This window comes from Perna viridis, chromosome 13 (assembly GCF_037379345.1).
Source record: "Perna viridis isolate PV_CMFRI_1.1 ecotype Kerala chromosome 13, ASM3737934v1, whole genome shotgun sequence".
NCBI lineage: Eukaryota > Metazoa > Mollusca > Bivalvia > Mytilida > Mytilidae > Perna > Perna viridis.
This window is the reverse complement of record NC_142457.1, coordinates 18,698,827-18,719,005: the sequence shown is the minus strand read 5'-3', so window position 1 is coordinate 18,719,005 and position 20,179 is coordinate 18,698,827. Positions and strand designations below refer to the sequence as shown.

Here is a 20,179-nt window from a genome sequence, read left to right as displayed (position 1 = left end):
TCATGTCTAGCCTACCTTAAGACCAAAAAAAAAAAAAAGATATGATAAAACTTGCCTTTGGAATTTTTTTATGAATGATTTATGTTTTATTTAATGACAAGGCTTAGTTCAAAAGTTACAATATTAATGATATCACCAATCTTTTTATATTATTTCTGTATAGTGTTTAACACTGTCAAACAATCAAACAGTAAACTATTTTTTTGTTAAAACCTTCATTTTATTTGTTATCTTTAATCATACCAATCAATCAATCAATCAATCAAAGTTTTTGCTCTTAAGTTCTGTTACAACATTCTTAACCTAGTTAATTTAATCACTCACTGAAGGCTGATGCCATACGGCAGAATCCGTTTATACCCAATCTTTAATTAAGTACATAGCAATTAATTAATGTGAAAACTAGATTACATACAATTTCTGAAAATATAAAAGTCATGATGAAAAGCTACGGAAAGATGGTAGACATTATTAAACGTTGATTCTAAGAAAATGTGATTGATCAAGTCAAGGGATACCAAAACTCATTGTTAACGCTTTGTATTTGTGTAAGACATCTATATGCTTAGCGTAGAATATAAGACAGTCTGATTTTATTTGAAACAAGAATTTATTCATTAATTGCCACAACATTATGAATTACACATTAATTCTGTGAAAGTGGCAAATTTGGGCAAGACATCTTGCCAATTGTCAAGGGAAATTAGATGATTTGGGTTTTATTTTTGAGTACTGTTTTTCCCTCTATTATTAATACGCAGTGAACTCCTTGCTAATTGTGTCGTGGATATTTTAACAGTAGTGAATAGTGATATTTGAATGCCTGTAGTAATTTAGCTTGTGGAGTAATTTTTAGGATTAGAGCATTCATTTAGGGGTATGTTAGTTAATTGTATGTTATACACAAATCTATGGATAATGACGGTGGTTAAATTTACCGTATTTTTAATAGGTACATTAGTAATGATTTGATGGTAAAGGGGCTCTCGACCAGGAAGCTTATGGATTGATGCAGAATTTTATGTATATTATGTCCATATTGTAAACAATTCACTTTTTTTTTTTAAGATGGGAGCTGATTTTATACTAGATACTGATATCTTGAGATTTCAAATAATTTTGCTACCAAAACTGACATCTCGTGTTACATTGATGATGTCATAATGTATATGGGATACACAGAGGTGTTCACATAATATGGTTTCCTATTGACTTAGGGAGAATTTGTGTATCTGAACAGCTAATTGTTTCTACATAGACAATTTAATTTGGAATCTTTTTATCCAATCAGTTTAGATTTACGGCTGTCAGAATGACATGCTTCTGTAAGCCATTGCCAAATTTTCTGTGAATTATATATTTTCATAGATATGTATGTTGTTTGAAGGATAGAGGCTCTAATTGTTCAAAGCGGTGAAGCATCTTCTATCAGAAAAAGTGCAGCTATATGTATCAAGTCGCCAAATTTGCAAGAATTCATTTAATGATGTAATATTTTTACCACATTGTCATTTGCTGTAAGCTGAACATGGAAGTTCTGTGTTTATACATAAAATTTTCTATAATGATGGAACAAGATTTCAACTGAGAGGATATTTTGGGAATTTACAGAATTTTAAATCAGTTTTGTGGAGAATTTTTTTTTGTTCTAAGTGTCAGCTAAAATTCTGTATATCATGAGTTGGAACCTGAAGTTTATATTGAAATATGTTTCTGATTCTATCATTCTGGATTATTGATGGATGCACAGTGTGAGAGGTGATATCCTTTAGTGTTGTTTTGTGGTTTCTATGACCCTGGATTACAAACAGACAGACATGCCCACTGGAGATCAGGCAACACCACTGCCAGCTGCTGGTCCCAGTGCGGCAAATTTGTCATTTATCAAACATGGAAGCCAATATCGTAGGTGTCAGACAGACTCCACAATGGATTTATCGAAACTCAAGCCTGCACCAGATAGACCTCGACTGTTCATGTCGAAGTCAGGAAAAGTTGTGATAGTATTCCCCAATGGAGAAATTGTTGAAGGTAAGTAAGGATGCACATGTAAGGTCATTTTGATGTTCTTAGAACCTTACATTAAATGAAGCAGTACCTGTATATGTCACTATAAGTGGCTATACTTTCTTCTAGAAATGATTTCTCAGCACTATTTATTAACAAAATATGGGACCTTAAAAGTATATGGACTATATTTTACGGTCAAGTGGAGGTACACTTAAGTAGACATTAAAAAAGGGGAGGGGTAATTTCACATTTAATCTACCAGTACTACACCAACAAAGTATTATATCTGACTGACTTAAGTGTAACTAGGTATTTGTAAGAATCAGGCAAAATGGGAAATATCAGAAACATGCATGTTAATATCCTACCGATCTGACAATGTATTACACTCAAGGATACTTTCTCTATTTGAAAAACCATTATGTGATCTCTGCATCAAAGTGCATTTCAATGAAATTGTAACTCAATGGTGCAGCATGATATGAAAAATCTTTCCTGAATCCTGATGGTCCAAATAGTCAAATTACACTATCAAAATGATGGGGTTTTTTTTCATACCATGTTTTCCATACTGCCAGATTCTTATTGGGACTGACATTTAAAAATATATTGTATAGTTGGTAATTTTTGCTGTGGCTAAATTTGTGATTTGCTCTATGAGTTGGGGTATAAATTTTTGCTGTGTTTATTTTTGGTGTCTTCAGATTTAATAGAATTGAAATGATATGTTGAGTAGCTGTCTTTGTAAGAATCATGCCAAATCTGAAAAATGTGATACACCCCCCAAAAAGGCTACATATTTTTATTTTTGTAATTAAGTTGTTTTATGGGTCTATATTATGAAATGTGTAATTATTCAATCAAATCTGCCTGCTCTTAGGAGATAATCGACATTGAAAATACAGTAGATTCTTTTGTATTTGAGTGCTATTTACAGAGTTATCTCCCTTAATTTTGAAATCTACAGTGCATTTTATATAATTTTTATCTCCTAAGAGCACGGGTTGTATGAAAAACCACTTGTTTATTTATGTTTACTATGACATTTCAAACAAAATATCAAAAATAAAAATATGTAGGCTTTTTACCCATGAATCACATTTTGCATGATCCTTAGCTGTAGTGCTACTTAAATATCATAACTGGAATGAAGGAACTTTCATTTTTGTGATTCAAAAAAAACCTTGTGAAAATTAGAACCTCATGAAAATTTTCCACTCTATGGTATACCAGTTCATAATAGCTGAGGAGACAGGAATCAGATGGGTTGAATCAGTCTTATGATTCTTACTTTACTAGAATTTTTTAACTATGGGGATCAGATTTGCACTGTAGAATGGGATTGGTTGATAAAGTGGGTATTCAGCCCATTATGCCCATACCTGGACCTGCCCCTGGTTGAAATAGTGGCTTAATTGGAGTATTGAGACACTGAAGCTGCCCTCATGACTCTCACCCCCGGTTGGTTTGATTGGGGTATTGAGGCACTTACTTCACCCTTGATATACCTTGCTATACTGTTCATGTTTGTTATGAGGTTGGGGATTCTAGCCATGGAGGTGTTGGGGGGGGGGGGGGTATTGAGACACTTTCTTCGCCCCTGAGACTTTGCTATGTTGTTAACATAATATCTATATGGATGGGATTCTAGCCATGGAAGTGGAAGGGGGTATTGAGACACTTACTTCTCCCCAGAGACTTTGCTATGTTGTTAACATAATATCTATGTAGATGGGATTCTAGCCATGGAAGTGGGAGGGTGTATTGAGACACTTTCTTCTCACCTGAGACTTTGCAATGTTGTTAAACATAATAATTTTGTGGATGGGATTCTAGCCGTGGTAGGGGTGGATTGGTTGGGATTCTAGCCATGGTAGGGGTGGATTAGTTGGGATATTTGGACTGAGTCCCTTGTTTCACTGTTCATGTGAGCTATGTTGATGGGGTTTTAGCAGTAGTGGTGGTGGGTGTTGATGGGGCAGTTAAGACACTTGCTTAAACATCTAGTTATTTTCCCCACGAGGATGGTCAGTATTTTGATTTGTTTAAAAGCATCACAATGATCACTCAATGTAGGCAGATTGACATCTGTATGTCTTATTTTTTTTATTTTGTATGGTAGTTGAAATATGATTTAAATATGAGCTCCAAACATTAGGAGGCTTCTTTGAAATATGATCACACCATTTGAAATGTGATCCTTATGGCTTGATATATGAGCCAATAAAAGTAAGTCGGTCAGTTATAAAACAAATTGATGCTTAATGAAATTTTATACTAGAAATGGCAGTAGATGTAGTGTCAAGGAAACATGCAGTCTGATCTCAGGCAAGTTCAGATGGACTCTGCATGGAATTTAATTTTCGAACTGTTACAAATCATTGGAACGTTTGTATTCACCATTTTACATCAAATCTCATGTAAGCATCAAAGTAACTTGGACTGATTTCATTCTGTTTCAAAGGAATGCTTGAAAGGCTTTGGTAAATTTGGTTGATTTGTTATTAGGTGTTATGGTTTTAACTAGTTTTGACTGGTTTAGACAGGTTTCTCATTTGAATAGTTTGGTTTAAACAGATTTCTAGTTTGTTTTGTTTGGTTTTGACAGGTGGCTCATTTGAAATAATTGGTTTAGAAAGGTTTCTGGTTTTATGGTTTGGTTCAACTGGGTTTCACAATACATGTTTGAATATGTGTCAGTTATAGATGCTTTGTGTTTGATGTTTAAGGAGGTAAAACCTAGAGTAAGGGACATGACTCTTGAAATCAGTGATATGTTTGTATTATATTCAATTTCACTAAAGTCTTTCAAGCTTTCATTTGAAACTGAATGAAATCAATCCAAGTTACTTCGATGCTTACATGAGATTGATATAAATTGCTAAATACAAATATTCCAATGATTTATAAAAGTTGTGTCCTTTACCTTTGGTTTACCATCTTAAATATGAAATTTTTATTAATGAATTATTTCTTAATTTACAGTCAAATGCATGTAACTGCTAAGGACACACTAAAAACGTTAAAACTATTCCTACCTTTATGACTGGGATTGAATTTGGTTACATTGGTGAAAAGATTATAAACTTGCATTACAGTTGCATAAGATCTAATCTATCAATCAATCAATCTTTCTGCCATCGCATCCCCATGTGGGTTAGTACTGATTAAAGTAATTTTAAAGAATCCTGCAGATAATTTCCATATAATAGCATACCCCAGAGCAAGACATTTGGTTTGCTTGCCTAATCAAAACATCTGATTAGGTAAAAACTGCTTCCGAGGGATACAATCCTTCAACTGAAAATGCTGATAATTGAAAACTGTGAAATATAGTGAAAGAAATACATGAAGATGCAATTACATACAATTTCAGACAACATGGAACTGTCCAATTAAACTGAGAATTACAAGATCGAAGGACTGTAAATTTGGAAATAATTTCTAGGTCTGTCTAACAGATAAGAAAAGGTATGCCAAATTTCAGTAATGCAAGGTTGTATACCAACATTTTTTTTAATCAATTTTCCTTGACCCATCTTTTAGTGGACATGGTTTATTACAGTGAAGCCTTTCTAAACAAAACCCAGAATAATCTGAAAACCTGTCTAAACCAAACCTAGAGTAATCTGAAACTTGTCCAAACCAGACCATTTATATCAATTAAAGTGTATTTTTAACATTGAAGAATTGTAAACCTGTCTAAACCATTTTTTAGGGAGGTAGACCTAGGGTAAGGGACATAACTCTTGAAATCAGTGATATGTTTATATCATATTCAATTTCACCAAAGCCTATTAAATGTTCATTTGATACAGAATGAAATCAATCTAAGTTACTTTGATGCTTACATGATATTGATGTTAAATACATTACACAAACATTCCAATGATTTGTAAGAGTTATGTCCCTTACCCTTGGTCTACCACCTTAAAGTCTAAATAGGGTTCTGTTTAAACAGTTCTTTTTTATATATGGATACCCTCATTAGTCCATGTTTAATAACTTATGGAAGTTCCTATCTGTGTGAATTGTATACTTTTGCACTGCTTTTCAGCTTTTATACCCCACCATATGAAGTGGGAAGGAATTTTTTGATTCCCTTGGAAAAGTTGGATAACTGTTAGTCCGTCTGTCCCTCTGTCCACCCCTCATGGTTTCAAGATGATAACTTGAAAATGAATCCATGAATTTTTTCCTTAAACTTTACACTGTTGTCTATTTCTATTAAGTACAGGGTTAAGTTCAAATTTCAGTAAAATCATAAGAGTATTTTCAAGTTTTGAATATTTAGCCATCTCCCTTTTTTTGCCATTACTTGCTGGGGTATCACTGAATGTTCTGTTAATGCCCTGTTTTTGTTTAACTAATAGACTACCTATTCAAATGTCTATACTGTGTTCAGAAAAGGTGGGGGGGATGTCATATCCATTACATTTTGAAATTGTGGTATTGAAAGCTTAAAGAACAGGACTTAATGGGTTCTCTCAGTTGTTATGTAGCTGTCTTTGTAAGAATCATGCAAAATATGAAGAATGTGATACACCCCAAAAAAAGCTACATATTTTTATTTTTGTAATTAAATTGTTTTATGGGTGCATATTATGAAATGTATAATTATTCATTCCGATCTGTCTCCTCTTAGGAGATAAAGGACATTGAAAATCCAGTAGATTCTGTTGTATTTGAGTGTCATTTACCGAGTTATCTCCTTTAATTTTGAAATCTACAGTGCATTCTATATAATTTGTATCTCCTATGAGCACGGGTCATATGAAAAACCAAATATTAATTTCTGTTTACTAAAGCATTTTAAACAAAGTATCAAAAATAAAAATATGTAGGCTTTCCAACCATGAATCACATTTTGCATGATTCTTAACTGGAGTGCTACTTATATGCTTAAGACAGTCAATGTATTAAACAGTTTGTACTTTTGGTCTGTAAGTGAATTATCAGGAGTTTTTTGGTCCCCTACCTTCCCCCTTTTTATGGGTTGAACTGATTTTTAGATCAGTCTTTCTACATATATTTGAAAAGACACACTTGACATTTCCCCACATCTTTAAAAAATATATGTCGAACATATTTTATAAAAACAAATATGTCACATGATTGAATGTTTTGTTGAATCTTGCCTTCTTTTCACAAAAGAGAATTTCCTTGTATGGGAATGTATATAAAGCATCAGGAGACAGCTGTGTATAGATATTGATTTTGATGAACTCAATGATATAGTGTTGAGTATACTGTCATCAAACTATACATCTGTTTTCCTACACATATTAAGGATAGGCAGTTTCTTTGGGTTGTATTTGATCTGGTTTTTTTTTCATGACTTAAATATACTAAAAAAAAGGGGGGGTATAATTTTTGAAAAATTTGATAATATAGTGTTGAATTAATTGCCAACAATTGATACATTGTTTTCCTCCACAGTTATTGAAGGGTTGACATTATCACTCTTCAATTCCTTATCTTTTTACTTTATACGTACTTAAAAAGGGGGAAGGTATGAAAATTGAAGAATTTAATCATGTGATGAGTGACGAGTGATGAGTTAATTGCAACCAACAATTTATACATTTGTTTTCCTACACATTTTAGGTTGCTCTATTTTAAGGTTCAATTTGATCTCTCTCATGACTTAAACAGTACTAATAAAAGGGGGTGGGTATATTTTTTGAAAAAATTAATAATATAATATTGAGTTAACACACATACATATGTTTTCCTTTACATTCTAAGAATTCAATCTCTATACAATCACTCTTTAATTCTTTATCTGTTGAATTAAGTACGAAAAAGGGGAGGGCAACATTTTGATGATTACTTACACATTTAAGCCTATTTGCGAAGTTTAATTTTGGTACCTTTTCAATTTCATATCTATTGACTTCATCGTACAAATAAAGGGAAGTAGTATGTTTGATTACTTATATCATGCAGTGTTTTTATTGTCATCAAATTATACACCTGTTTTATATTACATTTTAAGGTTAGGTTGTTTTGTAAAGATTTATTTTTTCTCTTTTATGTTTCATTTGTATAGACGTAAAAGTATTAAAGAAAGAGGAGGGTATTATTTTGATTAATTCTATTGTGTTGAAAATATTGTCATCATATCCTACATCTGTTTTTCTAAACAATTTAAGGATAAGCTGTTCCTTTCAATTCTATTCAATTCCTTTGTCAATTCTATATATATTGACTGAAAAGAACAATAAAAGGGGGAGGGTATAATTTTGATGAATACATGAATGCTGTTTGTAGTTTACAGTCATCAAATTATATATCTATTTTTCTCTGCAATTTAATGTTAGGCTGTTTCTTTCGATTCTATTTGATCTGTTCAAATTCCATAATTATTGACATAAAAACACGAAAAGGAGGAGGGTTTAATTTTGATGAATTCAGTTGTGCCATGTTTAATGTGCTGTCATTAAATCATACAGCTTTCTTACTACTCATCTACAGTACCTGAACCGATCCGTGCAACAAAAATGGCGATTGGACATTGGTCGCCATACAGTTTCCGGTCAGTCAAACCGATCCATTATGCCGCTGATCGCATCACGTAACCACAGATCGGTCACTGTATTTTACGGTTTTTGTTGTTTTCTTTGTCAACAGATCGTATGTCATTTTACATAAGAAACTGCAATCAGATTGGTCACCAGTTATCGGTCATCGATCCGTCAGTGATCAATCAGTCAACGCTCATTGATCTGTCAATTCGTTGCGCGGATCGGTTCAAGGACTGTACTCATATAAATAGGCTAATTCATTAGGTTCTGTAAGATATCATTTTGGATTCTATTTCTATTGTCTTAAAAATATTAAAAAGGGGGAGGGTTTAATTTTGATCAATTCATAAATGGCCCTGTTTAGTTTACTTCCGTCAAATTATACATTTTTTTTTTCCTGCAAATGTTAAGGTATATCTGTTTCTATAAGTTATTATTGATCTCTTTGCAGTTTCTTTTTTACTGACATAAAAGCTCTGAAACATTTTGATTCTATCAAATCATACATCTATTTTCTTAAACATTTTAAAGATAAGCTTTTCTTTACATTCTAAGAGATTTTTTACACATTTATTTAAGCAAAGTTGTAAAAAGGGGAACACTTTTTAAAAACTGATTTTCTGGTAAGTTAGCTGTCACTCCAGTATACATCAATTAGCATATTTCATTATAATTTTTGCCAATGACCTTTCGAAGAAATCTATGAAGAAAAGTTCACAAAATTTCATATAACACCCTCCCTCCATCAAAAAGGCTAGCTACCTATTGTTTTGACTTATCTCCATTGGACAAAGGTAAATCCTTGCCTCTTCCTCATTGCTAGAATAAAATTTAACCTTTAACTTCTCCTCATAGAACATGTAAACTCTTGACTCATGATTAACCATCAATTTAACATCAAATAAGGGATGTGAGCCTTGAATTCATACTCATGGATCAGATTTGAACCCTTAATATATTTACAAAGAACATTGGTAAATTCTCAACCTGTCCTTATAGAACAGATGGAATAATTTGACTGGTCTTTATAAAACAAGAGGTATATCCTAAATGTCATCTTTAGACATAGAACGGAAGTAAACCCCTGACTTGTCCTCATTGAACAGAGGTGAACCCTCACTCATAAAACCGAAGTTAACCTTCAGTTCATCTTCAAAGAACAGAGGTAAACCTTAAACTTATCTATGAACCCTCGTCTTTTCCTCAGAGAACAGAGGTAAACCCTCAACTTGTCCTTATAGAATAGAGGTGAACCCTCAACTTGTCAGTGAACCCTCATCTTTTTCTCATAGAATAGAGATTAACCCTCAGCAGGTCCTCATAAAAAAAAAATACAAACTTTTGCTCGTAGAATATGGAAACATTTGACTCATCCTCAAAGAGCAGAGGTAAACCATTGATCTTATAAAATTGTAAATGTTCAACTCATCCCCTAACTGGAGGTAAACCTTCTATTCATTTCTTAAATTTGCAACAATTCGGAAGTTCACATTTTTTATCCATTATCTCTTTAGCAGATTGAAGGGAAGCCAAAACATAACAGAGTACCATTACCTAATGTTTTAAACAGAGTGTTTATAATGTATGGTTGTATTCTTACTGGCAAAAAATTTACATATTTTCAATTAAAGCATTGCCTCATGTCAGACTTTATAATTAGTTATGAGCAATGATAATCTTTTATATATTTCATGTCTGTGTTTTAATTTATGACTGGTTGCTGATAATATCATTCTACTTTTATTTTATTATGAGTAATATCCCAAGAAAATCACCTCATGGATTTGAAGGCTCTGTTCTAAGATGAAATCATTACTTTGTAAAGTTTTTAAGTCTGTTTGTAAATTAATGATAGTTCTTTGAAAGTATCTATTACATTTGTTAAGAGGAGTAATGCTTAGAGTATTTCTTCACCAATTCAGAGACTCCTTTTTTAAGTGTTAATATGCCTTCAGATCTGGAGTAAAGTCTCTTCAATGACTATTATAAAGTTCCTGGATATTATGCCCCTATTATCCCATGATTAAAATTTAAGATGAAACAAAAGTGTGACAGATGAAAGAGTAATCAAGGGAACCAGGGTTATAGCGGTTATCAAAAGGATGTAATCCAGGGAGAAAGACCAGACATGGAAAACAGACATTGAAATAAGAACATAAAGTAACTAAAATCATACATACAAAGTAACAAAAGCAAATGAGCAACTCAGACTCCGCTATAAACTGGGAGCATGGACCAGGTGCACCAGTAGGGTAAATCACTGGGAGCATGAACCAGGTGTATCAGTAGGGTAAGCGTCTTCTGCATGAAAGGAAGGACATCTTTGTGTTTGTGTAGAGAGATAATCAAGCAAAGGTAATACCTCCAGAAGAAATCACTGGTGGGATTGCCATTGCCCAACGATCTGACGATCTGATGTTCTTTCAATTATCTCTCTCCACAAGTGCTTGTGTCCTGATCACTATATGTTACACTCCTTCAGAGCAGGGTGCTTTTTACCTGTATCATCAACAATGATAGGAGGTCTATTAACAGCTTGACTCAATCCATATCTCATCTTAAGTGTATTCATCTGCCTTGTAAGAACTGAATTATACATGGTGTCATAGTTTTCCTATCATCATTCTTCTACACTGGATGTGACATTGTATGAGCAACTCATCTGGTGTTTCTAGAAAAGCAGAGGACCCTTACCCTATAGATATGCCAAGTCTATGCTGTAGGCTTTTTATGGAGTATAGTTTATTCATTAAATTTTGTTTCTGTGTATGTGATATTTCGATCATCATGTTCTTTGTTGTGTGTGTCTATTTTGCATGTCTAGTCTTTATCCATGGAATATATTCCTTTTATTCCAGCTAGATTCTTGGTTCCCTTATTTACTCATCAGTTGTAGAGACAGTGGGAAAATGTAATGTTTTTACATTGGCTGGTACAAGTGTGAACATCTATTTTCTCTCTTCAGAATAGGAAAGGAGATTATGGCTATAGCTACGATTCAGTCTATATTACAAAGTCCACATTGAGTTTAATTGGATAGTAATTAAATCTGTACAGTTAAGCCCCAAGCCCTTCTAGTTTGACTATAATACTTTGTAATACGATTACACTGCTCTAAGGCGAATGGAATATAGCATGTCAGATCACAGTTGTAGCATATAAGGGTCTCATTGAGTTTTTTAATGAGCTTATGAACAAGTATCACTCCCCATAAATGTCAGGTTTAAGGATTATCTCCTATTTACAAACAATACAATTTGATAGGTTTTGCCTTTTCCCCTTTCTTCAGTGAAAATAGGTCATGAATTAAATAGACAAATGTTCTACTTGTCTTTGGGCTCTGATGGTCTGATTTTGAACTTGGATACCACAGCCACATTGAGTTTTTACGGATCAAATTGATACAGGGAAGATATGTAAACGTATAGAAAGGTCTGAAAAATTCCCAACGATGTTAGAACTGTCAAATTTGCGACATGTGGTCTAGGGCGCTGGACTCTGTGCAGGCGGTGTTGCTATAGATGTCACAGCGGTACGACCAAAAATTTGCATCGCAAATTTGACAGTTCTAACATCGTTGGGAATTTTTCAGACCTAAATATATATATATATATATATATTGGGTAGATATGGTTTTAGGCAGAAGTGACATCAACTTCCTGTTTAAAAACATTTATACATTGACCACAGTTTTTCCAGGTAATCATCCTACCTGTTGTTTCCATCAGCTAGCTCAATAAAGATTGTCCTCAGCATGTTGGTCTAGTACAAAGCAGGGTCTGTTTGATTTGGCAATCATTCTGGTCCTGAAATAAATGAAATATCTGTCATAGGACATTAAACCATAATCAATCAATCAATCAATCAATCAATTAAGCCTTTACTTACTTTTTGTATACATAGATATTAACATAAATGGATGTCAGATGCTGTCTTATTTAGTCAGCTTTGTGGTATATTAAAGGACACAAGAATTTCTTTGTAATGCCAAATTTTAGGTCTGCTTGATTCCTTTTACCTATGTAAAATACGGTTAAGTGGGTAAGTTTCACTGGGTGATAATTTTTATATGTTTTAGGGGTCTGTCTAAAAACACCAAAATAAATTCCCCCAAATTTTAACTCAAGGCTTAAGTACTTAGTATACCACTTAGCATCCACCAAAATTAGAAAGCCAAAAAATTTTCATTTACTGTAAAAGTACTTTAATTCGTGGGTACCAATTTTCATGGACTAGGGAAGAAACACAAGTTCGTGAATTCTTGAATTCGTGGCTTGGAGGTATTCAGTATACACATCAATGGAAATCTCCTGTTCATTGGGAAGCAAATTTCGTGGTTTTGCCTACCCACAAAAACCACGAAAATTGGTACCCCACAAAAAATAGTAATTTCACAGTGCCTTTTTTTCCTGAAGATGGCCAAAATTCACACCCACCAAAATAACCCATCATACAGTAAGCTGGATATGACAAGTTTTACTGTAATCCATGTCTGACAAATTACACAGGTTCTACTGTAAAACTGTATCTAACTGAAACCAATCTACCTTTTCTAAACCCTTGTTAAGGGAGTTTGTTAAACATTGGAAATTAGAAATATTTGATTTTTAGATGACATAAATAAAGCACAGCCTTTAATTTCCCTGAGTTAATAGCCTACGACTATAAAAAGCTCCTATCTCTGTGACAATCAATTTTCTTGTTTGCATTTTCATTAGGAAGCTTGTATTCTCTATTAGTTATAGTATTTGTTCAAGAGTAATTAGGACTGCTGAAAAACTGAATGGGCAAATGACAATTAAGCTTGTAGTCATTGTATAGATACCCCACGCAAACAAAGTTCTGAATCATCTTGTCTGTTTCTTTATCCATCTGTCAATTTGATTTTTGTTTAAAATTTTATTTTGTTTATTTTGGATAATTTTCCACTATTTCAATATTATTTACATCATGATACCTTGTTGAATTGAATGATATCTCTCACATTTGAATTGTTTTTGTAACTCATATCTCATCTTGGGGAGCTGCATTATGACTTGCAATACGGCTGGTGCCGCTGGTAGAGCAGGACATGCTTACTATTCCAGAAAAAAAGTCAATATTTTCATGGTTTACATTATGAAGATGCTAAGAAACATGAATGACTCAAAATCATTTTGTCGGAAGTTTTAGAAATGATGTATGCAGTCAGTAAGCATAGTCAAGGGAACCAAGATTCTAGCAGAAATCAAAAGAATGTAACCTAGGGACAAAGACCAAACATGGAAAAAGACAAACACAACAAAGAACATTAAGTAACTAAAATAATACATTCAAAGTAACAAAAGTAAATGAGCAACTCGGACTCCACTAAAAACTGGGAGCATGTGTTAGAACTTTTAATGCAGATGCACAGCGTGTGATATAAAATGTTTTCTATATTTCCACTGGTTGAGACAACAGAGGTATAAAAACAGCAGTGTTACAACAAATTTATATGTGTTTTTAGTACAAATAGTTATGTCTTTCATAGAGACAGCCTTAAGGACTTAGGGTAAGGGACATAACTTATGAAGTCAGTGATATGTACGTATCATATTCAATTTCACCAAAGGCTATTAAGCTTTCATTTGACACAGAATGAAATTAATTTAAGTTACTTTGATGCTTACATGAGATTGATGTAAAATGCTGAATACAAACGTTCCAATGATTTTTAAGAGTTGTGTCCCTTACACTAGGTCTACCTCCTTAAATCATATTATCTCCTAAATGCTGTGTATTTGGGGGAGAACTTCAGTTTTGAAGGCATCAAATTGAAAAATGTGAAAATAAAACTAAGACCCTATGCACTACAGTAGCAAGTGTACTAAGGCTATTCTGATATACCACATGGGTATATGATGAAAGAACCAAATGTCATAGAGTTCAAAGCTATAACTGTCCTTTCTGGTTAATTAAACCAAAGGCCATATAAGACAAGAGTTCTATGTTACAGGACAGGGACATTACTCGATTTATGATAGTTATATTTTAGGACTATGATCCGCTTATTGCTTTAATTAGCTTTGTAATTAGTTTTAAATGTGTACAATAATTGCAAAGAAGTCCTTTGTTCTCCTTGTATTGATCAATTCCTTATTCAGTGACTACAGCAGATCTTCGTACATGTCTTACAGCCAATACAATAGTTATGTTTAAGGAATAGAGTTTGTCTTCACTTGATTGAAACACTATTACCTGATAAAATGTTTCAGATAAAGAACTAGAAAATAAAACTTTATACCATTACATTAATATTAACATGTCTTACAGCCAATACAATAGTTATGTTCAGGGAATAGAGTTTATCTTCACTTGATTGAATCTTCATTACCTGATGAATTGCTTACGATAGAGTACTAGAAAATTAATCTTTATACTATTTCATAAGTATTTTAAAGATAGAAAGTGAGAAATTCATTGTCAGTTGTCTAGTTAACTACCTGAGTTGGCTTATCAGGTGATTGTCATTTAATCAAGGAAGCACCAATTCTATTTCATCTGTATCACTTGCTAAAAGTTTTTTCAGTATGAAGTTGGTCTTTTTTGAAAGATGTTGATATATTGTTTGTTTACATTTCAATGAATAATATAGTTAATATCAGGGAATATACTTGGTCTTTTTTTTTATTAAATGGCCTCTTGTGAGCTAGCACAATAAAATTGCGGCTCATCATGTTGGACTTGTACAAGGTTGGATTTGTTTGATTCATAAATCGTTCTTGTCATGAAATGCATGAAATATGTCTGCCATAGGACATTAAACCATATTATCAATAAGTCAATCATTTTATCGTCAACTAATTCCAAGCACCACTTAATACTACCAAAGGTCAATATTTGGAACAGTCCATATATGGACCTTCATCTTCTTATGCCATTGACTGCTTTAATTAGCCATACTATATGTATAGTATTTAATGTTTCTGTTAATTACGAAGAAGACCTAAATGAAGGACAGCTTATGTCTGAATCTATATGGTATCTTCTCTATTGTGGAGGTAATTATTAGTCAAAGGAAACCTGTCATATTAACAAATACAAGCCATACTTTGTTAAAAAGTAGATTTTTTTTTTTGTGATTTTATTGTAGTACCAAACTTTGGACATTTTAGGCTTCTTTTTATTGTCCTTATATTAATCCTGGAAGGAATTAGGATTTACTGCCTGTGTTTAACTTTAATAAGGTTTTGTTTAATACATAAAGAGGCAGATGCCTTATACTAATAGCTCTCTGTCTGTGTCTGTTGCCATCAGAATCTGCTTCATGTATACTTCTTAATTTTGTGACCAATCAAGCATGTAGAAGGAAGGTAGAAAGTTAACCATCATTTGTCAAAGGTCAAAGGTCGTGGTCAGGAACTAGTCTTTACTTGCATACCCTATATTTGGTTGTCAATCACTATTTGTAGGTGTGTATTGACAAATATTCAAAGCTGATGGTCAAAGGTCTAAGTTATGAACTTTGACTTTACTTGCATACCCTATCTTATGCTGTTAACCACAATTTGTAGGTGTGTAGTGACAAATATTCAAAGCTGATGGTCAAAGGTCTAAGTTATGAACTTTGACTTTACTTGCATACCCTATCTTAAGCTGTTTACCACCATTAGTAGGTGTGTAGTGACAAATATTCAAAGCTGATGGTCAAAGGTCTAAGTTATGAACTTTGACTTTACTTGCATACCCTATCTTAAGCTGTTTACCACCATTTGTAGGTGTGTAGTGACAAATATTCAAAGCTGATGGTCAAAGGTCTAAGTTATGAACTTTGAGTTTACTTGCAAACTTTATCTCAGTCTATTTGCTTGCTTTGGAGTAATGACGTTATATCTAACATATATGTTCACTATAAGACAATGTGATATTATTGATGCCAAAATCATCTGCATTGTTTTCATGAAACATCTCAAATTCTTCCCGAACACAAATTTTAACCAATCAAATCTCTTGAAGTTGAAAATTTGAGAAAAAACTCAATGATTTTAGGAAAATCTCAATTTAAGTTTTTTTTTTTTTTTTATGAAACCTGGGCATTTTTATTTGACTCCATAGTATTTGTATGAAATTATGACTGCTGTATTTTTTTTTATAGGAAATTGACACATTATTTCAGTTGTTTAAGAATGATAATCTATTCCAGGCTTTTTTCAATCATTATCTATATTCTTATATCATATATTTAGATGAAAATGTACCTTTTTTGTATATTCATCATAAGTGTTTCTTTGAACTCTATATTGTTTACTTTATATCACATACCCTCTTTCACACTTCTAAATCTACATCGCATACCCTATATCACACTTCTAGACCTACATTGCATACCCTATATCACACTTCTAGACCTACATCGCATACCCTATATCACACTTCTAGACCTACATCGCATACCCTATATCACATCCCTTCACAGACCATACTTGAAGTAAAGTGAAAGTATATGATATAATGAACATGACATGTCATAATATGTATCACATGTTGTATCAACCGTCGACCTATATCACTCTGCTCCCAGTTTTTAGTGGAGTCCGAGTTGCTCATTTACTTTTGTTACTTTGTATGTATGATTTTAGTTACTTTATGTTCTTTGTTGTGAATGTCTGTTTTCCATGTCTGATCTTTGTCCCTGGATTACATTCTTTTGATTACCGCTATAACCTTGGTTCCCTTGATTACTCTGCGGGCCAGTGGTACTTGGGGTGATAAAGTATTCTCCGGTTGATACAGATTTTTACATGTAATATTCAGTATGTAATGTTAGTTTGGTAAATTTAAGGAGGTAGATCTAGGGTAAGGGACGTAACTCATGAAATCAGTGATATGTTTGTATCACATTAAATTTCACTAATGTCTTTCAAGCTTTCATTTGAAACATAATGAAGTCAGTCTAAGTTACTTTGATGCTTACATAAGATTGATGTAAAATGGTAAATGCATACGTTCCAATAATTTGTAAGAGATATGTCCGTTACCATAGTTCTACCTCCTTAAGAACTTCAAATGTATTCCATTACTGATAGCACCAAATGCACCTTGAGCTAAATGCCTTTCATTTCTTAACTTCCCATTTACACTAGCTATTTTTGTTGCATGGTCATGCCGTGTGAATGAAAGTATCTATGTATTTCCATTTCATGTGTAAAATTAGATACATGAAACAAATCTATCATTATGAAAAACCGTTTGGAGGTAATTTTCAGTGTGCCAGCTGCATTGCTTGAATGAAAGGTACTAAACTGGTAAAAAAAATCTAAGGAAGTCTTGTTAATAGATCATAGCTTTTTTTTGTTTTGTCAATATTATGGAGAATTTATTATTGAATGAACAAATTGTTATGAGAAGGGAGGCTTCTTTCAACATGTTATCTTGGGAATTGTCCATTTGTAAAGTGTTTATGACTAGAATCAAACGTTGTTCCAGATATTTTGAGAAGGAGTGAAAAAAGGGGGTTCAGGATATTTATTCGTATTTTTTTCACCCAAATAATGCACAAAAATCAAAATAAAATGGGAGCTAAAACTGTAAGAACACCCCATTCTTGAATCTTTCAATGAGTTCATATCATGAAAGTGAAGTATAGTCCAGCAAATTGTGTATAAATTGCCTAAATTCCAATAAGTTCCCATTTGAAAAATGATTGCTGTGTTGTATCCATTTTGTATTGCTCATCTTTTAAACAATGTATTACGGTTATTATTGTTCGTGTTCATATCTTTTTACAGTCAGCAATTTGTATTATTACCTAATTATAAGGTTTTATCTTGTTTATTAAATATACACATATTTTTCTCTATTTTCAAAATTTATTCAGGACAGGGTGATCTATTGCACTGTCGATGTACTATTGCACAGTGCAATAGTCTCCTTGAGGAGTCTATTGCACTGACCCCATAATGACCTTTATCTAAGCCTTTTGATTGGTCGAACTTTTTTTAAGCGCTTCATTGAATTGGAATTTACACACAAAAAACTCGTGTGTAAAAACGTAGATGTGACTCTTGTCTGCCAATTTCGTAAATATGGAGTGGTCAATTTCCTATTCCTGGTCAAATGGTTGTCTCCTTGACATATTTCCATTCTTTATTATATCTCATAGACAAATTAGGTAATAAAACAGTTATTAAATGTGGACCAGAACATTCGTCCTTTGGTACTGAGAATGCAATAGAACACTTGATCATTCTCAGTACCTCAGGACAAATATTCTGGTCTATTGCATCCAACCAATTTAATAACTGTATACTATGACGTGCTTTATTAAATTAATTTTTGTTTTTACTTTTTTTGGTCTTGAGTCTATGGGAGAAATGTTCTGACTTAACAGTGCTTTTTAGAAAATGATAATAAAACTTCAGAGTACACTATTTTCAGCTGAAGAAATAGACTGTGTAGGGTAATAGAAAACACACATCTTTTTTCTTCCTTTGGCCTTCACTTAATAGGCATTGATTCGAGTGGTTTGCACCTCACTATTGCTGTACAGGATAACTGGCATTAGGAAAATTAATGAAAGTTTACATTTTGATCATTATCACCTGTAAAATTAGAAACTTTCAACAAAGTTGCTATGTTTTGCACAACTTCTTGCATTTGGCAGGTGGCAGATATACTGTAGATTACACTTCCCCCTTGGCAATTAAAGGATGATCCTCAAATAATTCAAACTAAATGAGGTATAAAAACAAATCTGAAAAATAGCATCTATAATGCCCTGATGTATATTCTAATCTGATTTTAACTTAATTTCAACTCATAGCTTTGATACAATCTGTCAGAATTTAGCATAAACAGTTGATGTAACTAATGTATTGTATCTTGACTTTGACTCAAATAAATGGAGGAATCAGTGATATGTATTCGCGCCATATACATTATATGACATAATGAGTTCAGGAATGTTCCAGGCATTGTTCAGAGAAAGTCCATGCTTAATTCAGAGTGATTGTATCATTTTTTTCTTATTGCTAAAGCTATTGTTTTTTATTTGATTGTTTGTTTGTGATCTTATTTTTCGTTACTTTTTTTTTTTTTTTTTTTTGGGGGGGGGGGTATTTTTACTTGTGTAATATTAGCTACACAGCAGGTGAAAAGAAGAAATGAATATCTCCTAGTTAGCTTCATTGAATATTAATGTCTCAGTGGTCCAGCATACTATGTTTACCTTCAGTTCAAGAGGTCCATAGTTTAATCTCTGTGTTCTGGTAGGATGTCCTCATCTTGTTGTTCAGGACCTGGTATCATATTAAATCTCAAAATTGAGATTTTCCTCAAATTCTTACTAACCAATCAAATCACTTCAAATTGAAGACTTGAGGAAGTTCGCATATTAAGATTTTTGTATGAAACTTAGGCCAGGTCATGTGTTCTATCCCTGGCTATCAGAGACTTAAAAAATGGTTGCCTCCTAAATCATGTTAGTGTGATACTGAAGATCTGTCATACCATTCATTTGTCTTAATGATGATAATTGGCAAATACAAGGAAAAGAATTCAAATTCCTCATAGTTCAATGATTGACTCGCTATTACTCTATTACCACTATAATTATAATGTTTTTAGTGGTTATTGATGGTTGTTAGTTTTTTGCCGATTTTTCCTTCTGCACTTCTATCGCA

At 32.9% G+C, this 20,179-nt stretch overlaps 1 protein-coding gene across 11 annotated transcripts in view; it reads left to right on the top strand.

Annotated features, from left to right (window-relative positions):
- The window catches only part of LOC148599833 (dual specificity calcium/calmodulin-dependent 3',5'-cyclic nucleotide phosphodiesterase 1A-like), a 344,294-nt gene that overhangs the window by 214,873 nt on the left and 109,242 nt on the right, over positions 1-20,179 (top strand). For 5 of the 11 annotated variants that reach the window (XM_088559417.1, XM_088559422.1, XM_088559421.1 and 2 more), the window contains exon 2: positions 1,069-2,031. The exons of 5 other annotated variants lie outside the window; for them this stretch is intronic. In XM_088559417.1, the coding sequence (XP_088415543.1) occupies positions 1,791-2,031 (241 nt within the window). In that variant the 5' untranslated portion in view covers positions 1,069-1,790. Of the gene's footprint in view, positions 1-920; positions 2,032-20,179 lie in introns of those variants that run through there. One more of the 11 variants, XM_088559419.1, reaches the window with a different exon arrangement.